The sequence below is a fragment of the Vulpes vulpes genome, chromosome 5 (genome assembly GCF_048418805.1).
Source record: "Vulpes vulpes isolate BD-2025 chromosome 5, VulVul3, whole genome shotgun sequence".
NCBI classification, from domain to species: Eukaryota; Metazoa; Chordata; class Mammalia; order Carnivora; family Canidae; genus Vulpes; species Vulpes vulpes.
The window spans coordinates 118,190,876-118,209,393 of NC_132784.1; the positions used below are offsets into that span (position 1 = coordinate 118,190,876).

Consider the following 18,518-nt stretch of genomic DNA (forward strand, 5'->3'; position numbering starts at 1 on the left):
TGATGAAGTGTCCTTTGTGTTTTGCTACAGTTTTTGTTTTTGTTTTGAGTTTTGTTGTCTTCTTAGGGGAACCACATGAGCAATTCGTAAATCTACCAGTGCACCTTCTGGCCCTCTTTTGAGTATCAGATCTGTGTTCTCAAATATGCAGTGTGTGCTCCGCTTCAAAGCCTCACCATAAACTGGAACTCATTATGTCTGAATCTTACCTACTCTCTATAGAAGCAGTTTCTGCTTCTGACTTTCTGTTTCTGGTAATGGCACTATCATTCATCTGTCTCTAGTCTCCCAGTCACTACCACTCTGAGCAATCTGATTTCTTCTCACCAGCCTGCCCTTTGCCCTCCGCATCCAGTTTATTTCACTCCTGTCTGTTGACTCCTATTCCTGAGGACTCCTCCTAATTATGGCCTTTATGACCTTTCACTCATAATTTGAATAATTTAATTACTGGTCACTGTGCCTGCTCTGTCTCCCTTCTCCCATATATGTGGCTATCAGATTTTTTTTTTTTTTTTGCTTGTGTGTGACAGTTTTACGTATTCAATGACCAAATATATTCAAGAACATATTTTTTTCAATTTTTAATAAAAATAACATTTTTATTATAAAAGAGTATTCCTTTTTAAAATTTACTTAAATTCAATTAGCCAACATATAATACATTATTAGTTTCAGACATAGGGTTCAACAATTCATCAGTTGCATAGAACACCCAGTGCTCATCACATCACGTGCCCTCCTTAATGATGCCCATCACTCACTTACCTCATTCACCTACCCGCCTCCCCTCCAGCGACCCTCAGTTTGTTTCCAATAGGTAAGGGAATTATTTTCAAAAGTTCACATAATTTAACTCTGTCACTCAGATATTGCTAATGGTCTCCGTTGCTTATTGAAGAATCTTAACAAGAATCTAAATATTGTTAATGTACTTTTAATTTTATTTTACACCTTTATCACTTTCTTTTTATCATGTCTTTAATCACTACTTTTTCTTTTATTTTATGACCACAGTATGTATATAATTACTTCTTAATTAATGTATTGATTTACTAACATATTATTAACAATATAAAACATTTAAAAAAACATAAGTCAGTGAAATAAGTTAAAACTATTGTTTTTATTTTATTTAATAGATATATTTAATCACATTAAAATATGATTACTAATAGTATTTTAGAGAGAGCATTCATTGTGTGTCAATATTTTAAAAATCTTGGTCTGAAATTTTATGATAGAGTTATCTGAAATTCTGCTTCTAAGTTAAGCTTATTTTGGTATTTTGATGTCTAGTTTTAATGACTATCCATAACAAGAAAGATAACCCACAAGGATATATCAGAATTAGAAGGAATGGATCAGAGTTTGTACTTGCCAGCTCTTGCTACTCATTCTCTAAGTTTGAAATTGAAGATAAATTTTGTTAATTGTGGAGATTCCACAAATAAATATCTATCTTCCTTGATACCAGTAATCTGTTCTTGCTGTCAGAAAATGTGGTATTTAAATACATATGTGTAATGTCATACAAACAAATTGCTTTAAAACCCACTGGAGTTCTTCATCTGGAGGGCTTAGAAACAGATTAAAATATTCTCTTTAAAATTTGTTAAAGAAACAGAGATGACAGCTTTTAAAAATGACATATGCCATTTTATATAGCCTAATCACATAAAATTTCCAAATATCTGTATTCAGAGGGCTGTTTTCACATCATAATTCTCTAAAAGAACAGCTAGTGTTCATTTTTTGCTAAATCATAAGCATATTGCTGATAACCCGGGTTTACTTTCTCCCATCTACTTTTTCCACCCATCATCCCATTTACTTTATACTATCTGGTTAGTGATAACCACTTGTCATGACCAAAAATTTAAACAATTTTGGCATTCTTCTGCTTCTGTCAAAAAAGAATCAAATCTTCATATTCTAGAAGTTTTAAAATTTATTTCCCATTACATAATCAGTAAATTTCTGTGGTTAAAATAAATTCAGTTATTATCTATCTCAATACAAAACATTAAAGATATTCTTCAAAATGTAAAGGTCTCAACCGAATTCAAAATATATCACATCTGTAAAATCCTGAGTCCAATTCTGGCGTACTTGTCACAGATGCAGTAAATGAATTTCACATGTACTGGTCTCTCTGTAAAATTACCCTTTTAAAAAGAATAATTCCAACCAAAAAAAGCCACTCTTCAATGGCTAATATACATTTTTTTCATTAAGACGAATATATATATATATATATATATATAGCCGTATATATGGTGTATATATATATATCTTAAACAAATCATTCTATATTGAGTCTTACTCCATTCATTGGTACATTTTTCCTTAGTAGCTTACAGCAGTACTTTAAGTATTACTAAAACAGAAGTACTATTTTAAGCTAAACATATTAGAAATATCTACACTTTGATTCTGTTATTACTAACACTTTTGCCTCTCACTTTGGTCTGATAACTTCTCCCAAATCTTCCGTTTTTATTTATTCTTTCCAACAAAATTTGCTGACAAAGAAATACAGTTTGACTTGTCACTATATCATTTCATACATATTACTTCATCCATTTTTCCATGGTGGATGAATCAAATTTTTCCAAATGATGTGTGCCTTTTTTGGTCTTTTAGTATTAAATTAAAAGATCAAAAGAAGATTCCCAGTTGTTTATTATTCAATTTATTGAAAGTTGGTAAAGTACTGGAATATTTATATGCAGAAAATTTTGGAAGTTTGTGATGATGTCATAATGTCACTTGCTATGGTGCCAAAGCATGTTGTGTTCAGGCAAGGTTTTACTATTAGCATCAAAGCTAATGTCAATACAGATGTCAAATATGGTTCCTTGATAATGGCAGACATTTTTGGCTACCTGTGTCTGATCCGATTCAACTTGGTCATCATTGCCTTTATCTTGTAATATTGGTGATGAAAAGCTTGTAATGATATGAGGAGTGTCCGCTTCTTTAGTAATGTGTTTGTCATGTGTTTGTGTATTTCTTATTATATTTATGATGTGATTTTTGTTTTGTAAGAATCTTTCATCTACCACTTACCTGTTGTAGGAAAACTGGTGTAATTACTAGTAGGTAATAAAAACCAGAGAGCTGCCTAACTGAATAAGAAGCCTCAGTATAAAGGTGGGCAAATAAAGTGACTACCTCACTATACCTTCTCCTTAGAGTGTAACTCACAGTTTTCTCTCGGGCTTCCTCACAGAACAAGTGACCAACTCACAGAAGAAGTAAAAGAATATTAGCATCAATCCATTTATTAAATATTAGGAACATGTAATTTTGGATTAAAAATATAATAAATATCTTAAAATGTATTTCACGTAACCCGTTAGATCACTTTACAAACTTGCCCAAGCTTTTGCACCCCACGGCTGAGACTCCTGTATAAATAACTTACTTTGGCTTTCTCAGCCCTGTGGAATATGACTCCCATATAACTAGCAAGCAACCCCTAATTTTTCCCACAAGTGAGCTATAGAACCAGCCAAATATGCCTTTGTGAAATTCCTGAAGGCAGATTGTCCTTTTTCCTCTCTATACCTACACTGTACATTGATGCTATACTCTTCCAACCTGATTAGAAACTCCCACCTCGACCTCTAGGCCACTTTTCTCCCTAGTGGCTGTCACTTCTGCTGCTGAAGTCCCTGTATTGACTCGTTTTAAATTTGATTTTGTTTGAAATCAAGATAATATCTTTAATTTATCTCTTAGAATATTCTCAGCACGATGTTAAATATTTTCTCTATCATTTCATCCACAGAACATTGGATGAGGTAAATATTGTATCTTCTTTAAATTGAGGAAAACTAAATTTCTGTGCCCAGAATCACATGGCTGAGGACTCAGCAAGGCTAAGATAATGGCCCAGTGCTGATTATATAAGAGTAACTTTTAAACACAACATATATGGGACACCTGGGTGGCTCAGTGTTTGAGCATCTGCCTTTGGCTCAGAGCATGATCCCATGGTCTCCGGATCGAGTCCCACATCAGGCTCCCTGCATGGAACCTGCTTCTCCCTCTGCCTATGTCTCTGCCTGCCTCTCTCTCTCTCTCTCTCTCTCTCTCTCTGTCTCTTATGAATAAATAAATAAAATATTTAAAAAAAATAAAAAATAAAAAAAATCAACACAACATATAATTCCTCTTTCCTATGACACTTGTACCTTGCTACCATTACATTATTATAATTATTCTTCTCTCTTAGCAGCTCTTGCTATAACCCCAACAGTTTATGTATTATTTTACTTTGCTCTATATTAATATTATTTTTCATTTATTTATCATTTGTGTCATTCATATTTTCATAGTATATTCTTTACATTTTTGTTGCCATATCTTTTTGTATCTCTACTTATTCCTGTCTTCCAAAATATGTCAAATGGGACAAAATGTATCCTAAAATGTAATAAATAATTTGAAAGATACATTCTTCTTTACTTTTTTGTTTAATATTTTAAAATTCCATGTTGCTACAAAATTGTCTCCTTTTATTTATATACTTAAACAGAATATTGCTTTTCTACATCTGATATATTGCATTGAAACACTAGGGGTCTCCTGATGAAAACCAAAATTTGAACATCCTTTACCATAAACTTTTATTTCTGGCTAAAATGACCAAGGGGCTACTATCCAAGTTACATATAATTTATTGTATATAATGGCAGCATAATAAAAAATAATGAGGTTTTCTATAGTGTAAAGGATTCCCATGTTGTAGATGAGAATATTTGATTTTTCTCTCCAGTCCAGTGAATATTATGGACTTAATCTTTAGTTTAGAGTGTTTGGAACAGTCAGACTAGCAGACTAGGTCAGTTTTGACCCTAACATTGTATAAATGGTTAGAGATCATTCACTTATTGTTTTACTTTGGCCCATTGAAATAAATAGCTTGGGAAAATTAAGCAATATTGCATCCTTTCTTTGTACAATCTTAAGTTTAATCAAGAATTTGATTCTTAACCTGAATAATATTCAGAAAACTTCTATTTACCTTCAATATGGAAGGCTAAACATTTCAGCGTTTATGAGAGGGGCCAAACTGAGTTTGGCAGTACAGATGCGTCTTGGTACATTCTCTATCACTAGAGAAGGCTTCAAGGTGTGACACCATCAGAAGAGTTTCAGATGGGTTGAAATGATCACTGCCTCTCCCTGACTGGTCTCCAGGCCAGCAAATGGCAGTGGAATACTGGGAGGAAAAGAAATTCTCTACTTTCTGCTTTTGGTTAGTAAGTAAAATAAATAAATAATAATAATAATAAAAGTATGTATGTATGTATGTATTATCTATCTATCTTAGACCCTGAAAATTTTGAGTGATTGTTTCATATACACAGAGTAGAAAAGCTCAAGTACCATAATTCTATACACAGGAAAAGTGCAATAACAGTAACAGTAAAAGTAAGTGAAATAGGATCTAATGCTAAATGTACTTAGGGAGAGCACAGAAAATGTGTTCCTCAGGGGAACTGGAAAATGACATTGCTGTTTAAAAAAAAAAAAAGGTATGCTTAAATTATGTTTGTTCGCTCTCACTGCCTCTATCTAAGATGACAAACAAAATTCTCATGTAAAAAGTAGATGCCTGGAATTTTCTTCTTAAGTAATCATTCCAGAGGTCATTCTAGATTGTATTATCACATGTAAAGGATGAAATAGATAATTTCAACTTCTGATTATCTATTCGAATGAAAAAAATAATACATACATAAGAAAATTCAGTGATGTTTATACACATACATGTATATATGTGTTATATATAATATATTTGTAATTTAGAAAGAACTATTTGAATCTGTTAGTTTCATTAAATTTTAATATAGTACCATAAGTAGTTTAATGTTCTTCTCAGAAGTAAGTATAAACCAAACTTTTTTTTTTTTTTTTTTTTTTTTACAACCATACATTTTTGAAGCATCTAGGAGAAAACTCCCGATCTTTTGGTCTTGGAGACTCAAAAATTTGGAAGGAAATAAGCCAAATTATGCCTCCCTTTCATAAAGCCTTTGATCATATTCCTATAGAGTCATAGTACTTCAGACAGCCATTTGAAGATTAAATAATTAGAGAAAACCAAACCCGACTTATACATTGTGTTTTATGTTCTTCTCAGTACCATCTACTCTATCTAATTTGATCAAATTATTCCCTTGTTTAAAAAAAAGAAAAAAAATATATATATAATCCATGAAGGAAGGAGTATGCAGTGTTAAATCTATATAGGCCAGTTAACTTGTGTGGATACAAATCCTGCTCACCTAAGCTCCCAAAGGAAAGTAGATAGCCACAGGAGGAATCAGTACTTGCACAGATGAGTGTCTCAGTATGCTCGTCTCTGTATATGAAGAACAGATTTTTTTTTAAGATTTTTATTTATTTATTCATGAGAGAGAGAGAGAGAGAGAGAGAGAGAGAAGCAGGCTCCATGCAGGGAGCCCAGTGTGGGACTCGATCCTAGGACTCCAGGATCACGCCCTGGGCTGAAGGCAGGTACTACCTGGGAATCCTTTTCCTTTTTCGATTGTGGCAGTGGTAGATAAAAAGATGAGCCACCTGGGAATCCTTTTCCTTTTTCGATTGTGGCAGTGGTAGATAAAAAGATGAATCTGTAGGAACCTTAAAGAGGCAAAGGGCTTGGTTGGTATATGATCTGGTAGTTAGCAGCTAACATTGTAATGAAGAAGCAGGTCACTCGCTTCTAGCAGGAGATTTTACACCTGTGCTAGTTAGTATGAGAAGAATTGACATTATGTATTTTTTCAATTTACCATAGTACAATAAATACATGACCAACTATTTCTCCTGAACAGTTCAGACAAATTCCCTTTGGTCACCTAACTTGATTTTCTTATTAACCACTCCAAACATTTTATCGTAGACCCACAAGCCTATAGAGCAAAATCTTTGCAGCCTCTTGCTACCTCGTAATATGGGGAGGAAGAGTTATTTAGAGGGGAAATCATCACTGCTTCGTCATACATAAATAGTGATTGAATCCTTTGAGGAATGTGGAGGAAAGAGACCAGACGGGGGGGGGGGGGGGGGGCAGGAGGGAGAAGAGGGTAGCACATGGTCCTAAGGAAAGAAAGAAAACATAAAACATGGAGAAAGGCCACAGAAGGGGATTATAGGATAGGTATTTTGATATTTATTGATTGCATCAGTCTCCTGTCTAATGTATCTTAATTTCCTTTGTTCCATTATATGTCTGGTCCTAATCGTATTTTTGTAAAATGTAGAACTTGTAGAATTCATTGTATCAAACTATGATTTCTTTTATTATACTCAATTGTTATATGTACCAGTGGTTACATTTCCTCCATATGTGGATAATTTATTACATTGTTCTGTTTATAACATATGCAGACACAAAATAAAGAATACAAATGACACCTTCACAATTTGATTATGAAAGGTCTTTTTTTTTTTTTTTTACTTTTTTTAACAAGGAGCTTAGGTCCCCCACCCCTCTCGTTATGGTGTTTGCTGTGAATTAGCAAAGGATGGGCAGGCAGATAAGGAAGACAGAAAGCATAGTGGACTCAAAAAAATTGTGCTCATCATCATGTGGACGTGAGGAGATAGAAATATCCCTTCACTTGGACTGTCTAGAAAGAATTTATTAGTTTGCTTCACCTATGCTTACCTCTTTAACGTGCAGATCTTAAGACAAAGGAACCAAAACTAATTGGGTGGGCTCATGTTGTAAATTTGGCCAGAGCATTTTTACCATCTAATGCATTCAAGATACATCTCTAGGGGCACCTGGGTGGCTCGGTGGTTGAGCGTCTGTCTGCCTTTGGCTCAGGTCGTGATCCCAGGTTCCTGGGTTTGAGTCCCACAACAGGCTCCATGCTTCTCCCTCTGCCTGTGTCTCTGCCTCTCTCTCTACATCTCTCGTGAATAAATAAAGTCTTAAAAAAAATACATCTCTAACCAACAGATATTGAAATGAACATATATAAACTGACTATCAAACCAACAGCTTCTGTACTAGAGAACTCCATAGCTAAAAGAAGGAAAAGGAGAAGGAAGGGGAGAAGGAGAGGAAAGAGGAGGCGGAGAAGGAGAGAAAGAAGGAAGAAAGGTTTTTGTATGTGTTGTTTGTTGTTCAGCCTGACATCTATCTGATCATTTGGGTTACCAGCGGGTTGGAGGAGCCCGTGCTTACAAACCCACTGAAAATAATTGAGGTGGTTAGTTCAAGATATGGATTTAGTGGAATTGAGGTGGCTTCATAGGCCAGGGTCTGATAGCGAATGTCCTCGTGTACCTTGATTTCTGACCTCTTCATTCCATAGGGCTGTGGGGTTAGTTTAATACTCTAAGCATGGAAACCAATTGGATTAGTTGAGTTTCATCTTGCTCATGGGTATTTTTAATTTGGACTTAGGCAAAAAGTCTCTATGTTTAATATTTTCATTTAAGGTTGCTCTGATTCTTGAACCAAATTGCTGGCATGGCCTAATCACAGCCCAAGAAAAGCAGCAGGTCAAAGCTGTGATTTGTCTGCATAGTGTCCCAGCTCCTTGGGAAGCCCACGATCCCATTTACCAAAGTTAGTTATTATACTGGTTGAAAGGATGTGACTTTGACACAGTTTAAAGGTAAAAGTTCAAGTATTTTCACAATCAGAAGACATTTATACAGATGATATTTATTAAATAGCTTTGAGGTATGATGCTAAAGATAAATGAGATTAAAAACACTACAAAAATAATAGCTGGATATTTTTCTTTAGCTAAAGCCATGAGTCAGACTAGTTATTGCATAACTTTTTAAAAGTCATTAATTATTAGCAATAACTATTAGTAATAATTGTAAACTTTTTCAAAGTTTCTAAACATTCACTTCAAATGATACAAGATAATAATATTAACAACAATAGCAAGTGAATATAATGTCTTAGCGTTTTTTAAAGTGTCCTTAAAAGGTAGTGCCATATTTAAATCTCTCTCTCAAAAAAAAAATTTTTTTTTGTGATTGTTCAGGCAGATATCATTATGGTCATATCACCTGCATATTTCTGTTCAGTAAAATTTCCAACATCTCTTACAACTCATAGCCAGGTACAAAGCCCATCCTCTGATTTTTTCTTTCTTTCTTTGCTTGTCCCCATAACTCAAAAGTATTGATTATATTAATGAAAACCTTAATTTCTTGACAATTTGTAACTCTCTCCCCAAATAAATGTACTGAGAAAAATAATCACGTGTTTGAAATAAAATGGAATTGAAATATAAATAGAGTGTTAGTGGAAAAAAACAAATGTTAAGAATGGACTTTTCATTAAACTTAGATTAAATGTAAACTAACCTTAGTACATATCAACTATTTTCATTTTTTTGTAGCCAAAGATCTAAAAAAATTACTGGCATATAGTTGAAAGAAAAATGCTAATATTACTCCTCAGTTCATAGCAGTTATTTGGGAGTAATAGAGAGGCCCTGTTACTAGTTTAATCATGTTAAGTTTTCCTGTATCTTTTCCTCCCTGCTAGGAAAAGGAAGATGACAAATCAGACACTTCAAGTTCTCAGCAACCAAAAAGCCCGCAAGGTCTGAGTGACACAGGATACTCTTCTGATGGGATATCAAGTTCACTTGGTGAAATTCCAAGTCTTATTCCAAGTGACGAAAAAGATTTGCACAAGGGACTCAAAAAGGACTCTTTTTCCCAAGAAAGCAGCCCCTCCAGCCCCTCAGACTTGGCTAAGTTAGAGAGCACAGTCCTCTCCCTTCTGGAGGCTCAGGCAAGCACCCTCGCGGCGGAGAAGCCCCACGGGAACAGCCAGCCTCCGGAGGTTTGTTGCGGGCTGCCCGTGGGTTCCCGGGCGGAGACCCCGGCGGCGGGACAGGAGCTGGCGAGACGCGCAGGGGAAGAGGAGCCTTCCACGCAGGACGGCCGCCAGGACGTGCCTTCCACGCAAGACGGCCGCCAGGATGTCCCTTCCATGCAGGACGGCCGCCGGGACATGCCTTCCACACAGGACGGTCGACGGGACATGCCTTCCACGCAGGACGGGCCCCGGGACGTCCCTTCCACGCAGGACGGGCGCCAGGACGTCCCTTCCATGCAGGATGGTCTCCGACACGTCCCTTCCACGCAGGACGGGCGCCTGGACGTCCCTTTCACGCAGGACGGTCTCCGAGATGTCCCTTCCACGCAGGATGGGCGCTGGGACGTCCCTTCCACTCAGGACGGCCGCCGGGACGTGCCCTCCACACAGGACTACGGAGGGCAGTTGGCGTGGGTCGGGGCCGCGAGGCCCCTAAGGCCGTCCCCCGAGTGCGCGGAGGGCCGCAGCGACAGCGAGAAGCCCCCGGGGCCCCCGAGAGAGCGCGGGGCCGGCGCGGGCTCGTCCAGCAGCGAGGACGGTAGGCGGGAGGACAGCCCGGGCTCCGGGGATGACGGCGGCCTGGGAGGCGAACCGGCCGCGGACGCGAGCGCCGATGAGGACGCCTCGGGGTCCGAGGGCGAGGAGCCCCCCGGCAGCCAGCTCCCGGACGGGCGCAGCGCCGACGGCCGCCCGAGGGAAGAGCCCAGGGGCAAGGCGAGGGCGGCCGCTGGCAAGCACCGGCGAGCCAGCCGCAGGAGCACCGCAAGCCTCGACGGCGATGCGGGACGACGCCACTCGTGGCACGATGATGACGATGACACGTTCGACGACAGCCCCGAGCCGAGGTACAGAGAGACCACGAGTCAGGACAGTGACGAGCTCATCGTGGCCGGAGGAGGCGGCCTGCGGCGCTTCAAGACCATAGAGCTGAACAGCGCGACGGCGGAGCGCTACGGCCCAGAGCCCGCGCGCAGAGCCGCAGTGTTGGACTTCGACGAGGAGCCAGAACTGGAAATGGAGAGCCTGACGGACTCTCCAGAAGACAGGTCACGGGGGGAAGGGTCCTCCAGCCTTCACGCTTCCAGCTTCACTCCCGGCACATCCCCGACGTCGGTGTCCTCCCTTGATGAGGACAGTGATAGTAGCCCAAGCCACAAAAAGGGAGAGAGCAAGCAGCAACGGAAAGCTCGGCACAGGTCGCACGGCCCCCTTCTGCCCACCATTGAGGACTCCTCAGAGGAGGAAGAGCTGAGAGAGGAGGAAGAGCTGCTGAAGGAGCAAGAAAAGCAGCGGGAATTGGAACAGCAACAAAGAAAGACTTCTAGTAAGAAATCAAAGAAAGACAAAGATGAACTTCGAGCTCAGAGGAGGAGGGAGAGACCAAAGACCCCACCCAGTAACCTCTCTCCCATTGAAGACGCATCTCCCACAGAAGAGTTACGTCAGGCTGCAGAGATGGAGGAGCTCCATCGGTCCTCTTGTTCCGAATACTCACCTAGCATAGAGTCAGACCCGGAAGGTTTTGAAATAAGCCCAGAGAAAATAATAGAAGTCCAGAAAGTGTATAAATTGCCCACAGCTGTGTCTTTGTACTCCCCAACCGATGAGCAGTGTCTCATGCAGAGAGAAGACGGCCAAAAGGCATTAAAAAGTGCTGAGGAGATGTATGAAGAAATGATGCACAAACCCCACAAGTACAAGGCTTTTCCAGCTGCAACGGAACGAGATGAAATGTTTGAAAAAGAGCCTTTGTATGGAGGGATGTTAATAGAGGACTATATTTACGAATCTCTAGTGGAGGACACATATAATGGTTCGGTAGATGGTGGCCTACTAACGAGGCAAGAAGACGAAAACGGCTTTCTGCAACAGAGAGGGAAAGAGCAAAAAGTAAGGATTCCGGAACAGATTTATGAAGATCCTATGCAAAAAATAACAGACCTCCAGAAAGAGTTTTATGAATTGGAAAGCTTACATTCTCTTGTGCCTCAAGAAGACATCGTTTCAAGCTCTTACATTATCCCAGAAAGCCACGAGATAGTGGATCTGGGTAGTATGGTAACTTCCACCAGTGAAGAAAAGAAGTTACTAGATGCCGATGCTGCCTATGAAGAGCTCATGAAGAGGCAGCAGCAGATGCAGTTCCCACCTGGGTCCGGTCCATCCCAGCCCCCCATCACGGATGACATGACAGAATCTACTGTGGACTTTGACAGGATGCCCGATGCTTCTTTGACATCAAGTGTTCTCTCGGGAGCATCTCTCACAGATTCCACCAGCAGCGCAACGCTCTCCATCCCCGATGTCAAAATAACCCAACATTTTTCAACAGAAGAAATTGAGGATGAATATGTAACTGATTATACAAGGGAGATTCAAGAGATAATTGCCCATGAGTCACTGATTTTGACCTACTCCGAACCTTCAGAAAGTGCCACATCTGTCCCGCCCTCTGACACACCCTCTCTCACATCATCTGTGTCTTCAGTTTGTACCACAGATAGCTCCTCACCCATCACTACCTTGGATAGTATAACCACAGTTTATGCGGAGCCAGTGGACATAGTGACTAAGTTTGAAGATTCTGAGATTTCTTCATCAACATATTTTCCCGGCAGCATTATCGACTATCCGGAAGAAATAAGTGTATCTTTAGCTCGGACTGCCCTACCCGATGGAAGAGCGAGTGCTGATCATATCGTGATTTCCTTATCTGATATGGGACCGCCTCTCAAACCTGTAGGAACTGAACCCGAGGGGCTCATTGCTGACACTATTTCCACTGACTTATCTACATCTGAAAAAGACCCAGTGAAGAAAGCCAAGAAGGACACCGGGAATGGAATTATTCTTGACGTTTTGGAAGCTTACAGAGATAAAAGGGAGAAGTCTGAGGTTGAACCCACAAAAATTGGCTTATCTGAAACCGGGTTTGATCAGCCTCCTTCTCCCGCTATTGCAGTGGAGGAGCAGGTTCCAGTGACACGCTTGCTGTCTGGACAGGTCTTTGATCAAGCTAAACCTGCACCTCCCTTGCCATCTGGCAGCCCTTCTCTTAGCTCTCTTCCAACTAAAACTCGTCCATTCTTTAGAAGTTCTTCTGTGGATGCATCAGCCCAACCTCCTCCGCCTCCTCCCCCTCCCCCTCCTCCTCCTCCCCCACCCCCTCCTCCTCCTCCTCCACCCCTTCCTCCACCAACCTCACCTAAACCAGCTGTTCATCCTAAAAAAAAGGTAATCGCTACAGCTCCGGTGACTCTAACTCCCACAGCTACACCGCCAGCTGATGGTGTTACTGCAGCAGAGGCCGCGGCCATCCCAAGAGGTAGTGGGTTACCTGTAACAAAAATATGTACCCCTGCACCTCCTCCTGTTCCTCCTAAACCATCTTCCATCCCGTCTGGCCTTGTGTTTACACACAGACCTGAGCCAAGTAAACCTCCAATTGCCCCCAAACCAGCAGTTCCTCAGCTTCCAGTAACGACACAAAAACCAGCAGATACACACCCCAAACCGGCAGGTCTATCTCTGACTTCAAATATGACACTAAATTTAGTGACTTCAGCAGATTATAAATTACCTTCCCCTACATCCCCACTATCCCCTCACTCTAACAAGTCCTCCCCGAGATTTTCCAAATCCCTCATGGAAACCTATGTGGTTATCACGTTGCCATCTGAACCCGGGACTCCAACAGATTCTTCAGCCAGTCAGGCAATCACCAGTTGGCCCCTGGGGTCACCCCCCAAAGACCTGATTTCCATCGAACCAGTGTTTTCTTTAGTTCCTCCTCTGACCACTGCGGGAATGCCCAGTTCTGCAGCACCAAGCTTGTACCTCTCAGGATCTCTGGGGACATTGTCTGCTCTCCCGGTCACAACCTTGTCTTCGTTTCAAGCAGCCCCAACCTCGGGGACACAGTTTTTCACAGCTGAAGTTTCTCAGGCCAAGGTTTCAGTGGCCAGAAGTGCAGTCCCCGGTGTTGGTCTCAGCACTGTCCCGATCTCAACTCCCCCAGAGCCTCTTGCTCTCGACAAGCGTCAGCCTAAGGAAAACGGGAAGGTGCAGCTTGTGGGCGATGCCATTGATTTGCGAACGGTACCAAAAGGAGAGGTGCAGGTGCCTGACAAGGGTGTGGATCTTTCCGCCGCCACCATAGATCTGAAGAGGCAGAGCGCTGCAAGTGACGTTTATGGCAGGCAGATTAGTGCTGTTCAGCCCTCCGTTATAAATCTCAGCACAACTCCGTCAGCAGCGATGCCGATGGCCCTGCTCACGGAGTCGGCGACCGTCGTCGCGGGCACGGCTGGTTCAAGTCACACTGTGGCCTCGGAAAGCCTGGTGGGCCTAGAACGTGGGACGACCGCACCGCTCCAGCTCACGACATCAAAGCCCGCTGAGCCCACGTACAAGATGCCAAGTGGCCAGGCCTTCCCTGCCGCTAGGGAGGACGCGCCGATAAACTTATCTTTAGGCCCTTCGGCACACCCGGTGACATCGGCTCTTCCAAAACCTGTCACTGTGCCTCCTGCTGGTGTCACAAATGGATGGACTGATAGCATCACATTGCAGGGCATCCCTGATGGGGAAGTGGTGGACCTCAGTACAACAAAGTCGCACAGAACAGTTGTGACAATGGACGAATCCACTTCGGGTGTGGTGACCAAGATAGTGGAAGATGATGACAAGCCTGTTGATCTGACTGCAGGAAGAAGAGCCGTGTGCTGTGATATGGTTTACAAGTTACCCTTCGGAAGGAGCTGCACGGCACAGCAGCCTGCCACTACTCTTCCTGAGGATCGTTTTGGCTATAGGGATGACCACTATCAGTACGATCGATCAGGGCCCTATGGTTATAGAGGGATTGGGGGAATGAAACCTTCCATGTCCGACACTAATTTAGCAGAAGCTGGACATTTTTTCTATAAGAGTAAAAATGCTTTTGATTATTCTGGAGGCACTGATGCAGCAGTAGATCTGACTTCAGGGAGAAGTACTACAGGTCAGTATGATGTGGCAACAGACCTTTCCTTGAAATGTCGTTATGGTGTCCCTCATCTCATTTCAGGATGAAAGATGTGGTCCCTTTTCCAATTTTGTTACCTTTTCTCTTGCTTTGGATGTTTTGGCAACATATTTTGGAGTCCATGCGCACTTTCATTTCTTCGTTTTTTGTTTTTTTTTTTAATTTGTTCTGCCCAGCATCGCCTGCATGTGCCTGCATGGTCAACATCGCTTTTATTCCGCATCTGATTAGGTTAACCTGTGGATTTGCATGCCGTCCCATTCATTATGTTCGTCAAGATTGAGAGGGCTTTCAAACCCAAAAAGCATCATTCGTTCTGGGAACCAGACTGTAACTCTACCCTGTGTTTCAGGTGAGGTAATGGATTATTCAAGCAAGACCGCAGGTCCCTATCCAGAAACACGGCAAGTCATTTCAGAAGTTGGGATTAGTACCCCACAGTATTCCACAGCAAGAATGACTCCACCTCCAGGATCCCAGTATGGTGTGGGGAGCGTTCTGAGGTCATCAAATGGTGTCGTCTATTCTTCAGTAGCAACCCCAATTCCCTCCACATTTGCTATCACCACACAACCTGGCTCAATTTTCAGCACCACGGTGAGGGATTTGTCTGGCGTGCACACAGCTGACGCTGTGACTTCGTTATCCGCTCTGCACCAGAGCCAGCCGATGCCTAGATCCTATTTCCTAACAACAGGTGCCTCTGAAACAGACATCGTGGCACCTGGTATTGATATCAGTGCCAGTTTGCAGACCCTTACGATGGAGACTCTGACTGCTGAGACGATAGACTCGGTTCCCACTTTAACCACAGCATCCGAAGTGTTTTCTGAAGTGGTGGGAGATGAAACTGCTATTTTAATTGTACCTGAGGAAGATAAACAGCAGCAGCAGCTCGACTTGGAGCGTGAGCTCCTGGAACTGGAGAAAATTAAGCAACAGCGTTTTGCCGAGGAACTAGAGTGGGAGCGTCAGGAAATTCAAAGGTTCCGGGAACAAGAAAAGATCATGGTTCAAAAGAAGCTGGAGGAGCTGCAGTCTATGAAGCAGCACCTTCTCTATCAGCAAGAAGAGGAGCGGCAGGCCCAGTTCATGATGAGGCAGGAGACCTTAGCTCAGCAACAGCTACAGCTGGAGCAGATCCAGCAGCTGCAGCAGCAGCTTCACCAGCAGCTGGAAGAGCAGAAGATTCGCCAGATCTACCAGTATAACTACGACCCTTCCGGAACTGCGTCTCCCCAAACGACCACAGAGCAGGCGATGCTGGAAGGGCAGTATGCTGCCCCGGAAGGGAGTGCGTTCTGGGCCCCTGAGGACGCCACCACCACCGCCTCGGCCGTCGTGGCGATCGAAATTCCCCAGAGCCAGGGCTGGTACACGGTGCAGTCTGATGGTGTGACCCAGTACATCGCCCCACCTGGCATCCTGAGCACCGTCTCAGAAATCCCTCTGACGGAGGTGGTGGTCAAGGAGGAGAAGCAGCCCAAAAAGAGAAGTTCTGCAGCAAAAGCCCGTGGACAGTATGAGGAAATGGGGGAACCCGATGACCCCCGCGGCTTTAAAAAGATAGTGGACAGCGGCGTGCAAACCGACGACGAGGACGCAGCAGACCGGAGCTATGTGAGTAGGAGGCGGAGAACCAAAAAGAGTGTTGATACAAGTGTCCAAACTGATGATGAAGATCAGGATGAATGGGATATGCCTACTAGAGCGAGGAGGAAAGCTCGAGTAGGCAAGTACGGGGACAGCACTGTGGATGCTGACAAGAGCAAACCCCTTTCCAAGGTCGCCAGTATAGCAGTTCAGACAGTAGCCGAGATTTCTGTGCAGACTGAACCCGTTGGAACCATAAGAACACCGTCAGTACGCGCACGCGTGGATGCCAAGGTAGAAATAATTAAACACATTTCAGCCCCTGAAAAGACTTACAAAGGGGGCAGCTTAGGATGTCAAACAGAAGCAGATTCAGACACACAGAGTCCTCAGTATCTGAGTGCCACCTCTCCACCCAAAGACAAGAAACGCCCAACACCTTTAGAGATTGGTTACTCATCTCACCTTCGGGCAGATTCCACATTACAGCTGGCTCCTTCCCCACCCAAATCTCCAAAAGTCCTTTATTCACCCATCTCACCACTTTCACCAGGCAAAGCCTTAGAATCAGCCTTTGTACCTTATGAAAAACCCCTCCCTGATGAGATAAGTCCACAGAAAGTACTGCATCCAGACATGGCTAAAGTGCCCCCAGCAAGTCCTAAGACAGCCAAGATGATGCAGCGGTCCATGTCTGACCCCAAGCCTCTGAGTCCAACAGCAGATGAAAGTTCCAGGGCTCCTTTTCAGTATACCGAGGGCTACACGGTAAGAGTGATTCTTTTTAGTTAGAAGACAATAGATGAGTTGATGTTAAGCGTGTGTTTGCAGACTTGCGGAGGCAGTGAGGCTCCTGCGACCTTAGAACCTGATACTGCAGTTTAGGGAGGATTATTTCATTTGAAATTTGGGGAAAAACCAGGAAAGTATACGTCCATTTAGAGATACCAAAAAAAGAAGGCACCTTATGTGAGCAGAATGAAAAAGAAGTGCATTACTGTATGGTTCCCTGAGATTGAAAGTTTCATTCTGACCTTGAAATCTCCCAAGTGTCCGTTGTAGACTGTGATTTCCAGGAGTATAATTAATATTCATATTCAAGTATGATGGAATAAATACTGAGCATAAACAGATAAGGTGAAGGACGGCCCTAAATTTAGGCCCATGGACCCTGGAAATCTTCATTGGGAGGGTCCTTGGAGATCTTCCAATCAGTTTTGTCTTCCTCCAGCCAGAATATTTTCAGAAAAGGGCTTAGAATATTTACTGTTCAAAAGAGAGCATTTCTAGAGAAGGCAGATGAAAGAGTAATATAATTTCATAGTTCATCTATGCTTGTTTAGTTTCTGGCAACTTTCTTAAATCTAACCTCAGGTAAACCTTAATTCCAGGGCTTATAGAAGCAAAAAAGAATTTTTATGTTTCTTTGGATAATAGCCATTGATTATTTTAAAATATAGCGGTATGCTTCAAAGGAGAAAAAACGTAGGTATGTTGGACACATTTGTGAGGATCTCTCTAGCTGAGCTAATAAGAAATGGTAATAATCAGCTAGAAAAACAAGTGTATCCTACCTTTAAAATCTAATATAATACTCTTGAGAAGGCTGTCGATAAATATGATAGTTCAATTTAGATAAGATCCACCTTCAGATTAAAAGTTCCCTCAATTTACTGGTGTTTGAACTCCAGATTTTCAAACTCTAAAGCTTCTAAATAGACTTTTCTGAGACACTGTTATATTTCCGCTGGCCCATGTATATTAGACATTATGGCTGTGGGCTGGGAATATGTCATCAAATATGACTGCAAGTCTATTTATAGGTATGTAGACATCTCTATAGGCATATTAAAAATTACAAATTCATATCTTTTAGTTTCATAGTGACATTTTGTTATTACGTATTTTCTTAAGCAGTATGTCCCCACATGAAGTAAAATTGTCTTCATGTGGGGGTCAGAGGTCATAACATGAAGTCAGGAAAGCACTGGTGCATTGAGATTTCATTCAGTTTAC

The 18,518-nt window shown here is 42.0% G+C and overlaps 1 protein-coding gene across 9 annotated transcripts in view; it reads left to right on the plus strand.

The window, feature by feature from the left end:
- The window catches only part of PCLO (piccolo presynaptic cytomatrix protein), a 383,872-nt gene that overhangs the window by 182,613 nt on the left and 182,741 nt on the right, over nt 1–18,518 (plus strand). For 6 of the 9 annotated variants that reach the window (XR_012001830.1, XM_072759800.1, XM_072759802.1 and 3 more), the window contains exons 5-6: nt 9,545–14,885; nt 15,262–17,270. Coding sequence is in view for 8 of the 9 variants with exons in the window: in XM_072759800.1 (XP_072615901.1) it covers nt 9,545–14,885; nt 15,262–17,270 (7,350 nt within the window). In the remaining variant the exon portion in view is untranslated. The remainder of the gene's footprint in view (nt 1–9,544; nt 14,886–15,261; nt 17,271–18,518) is intronic. The other 3 variants (XM_072759805.1, XM_072759806.1, XM_072759807.1) reach the window with 1 other exon arrangement.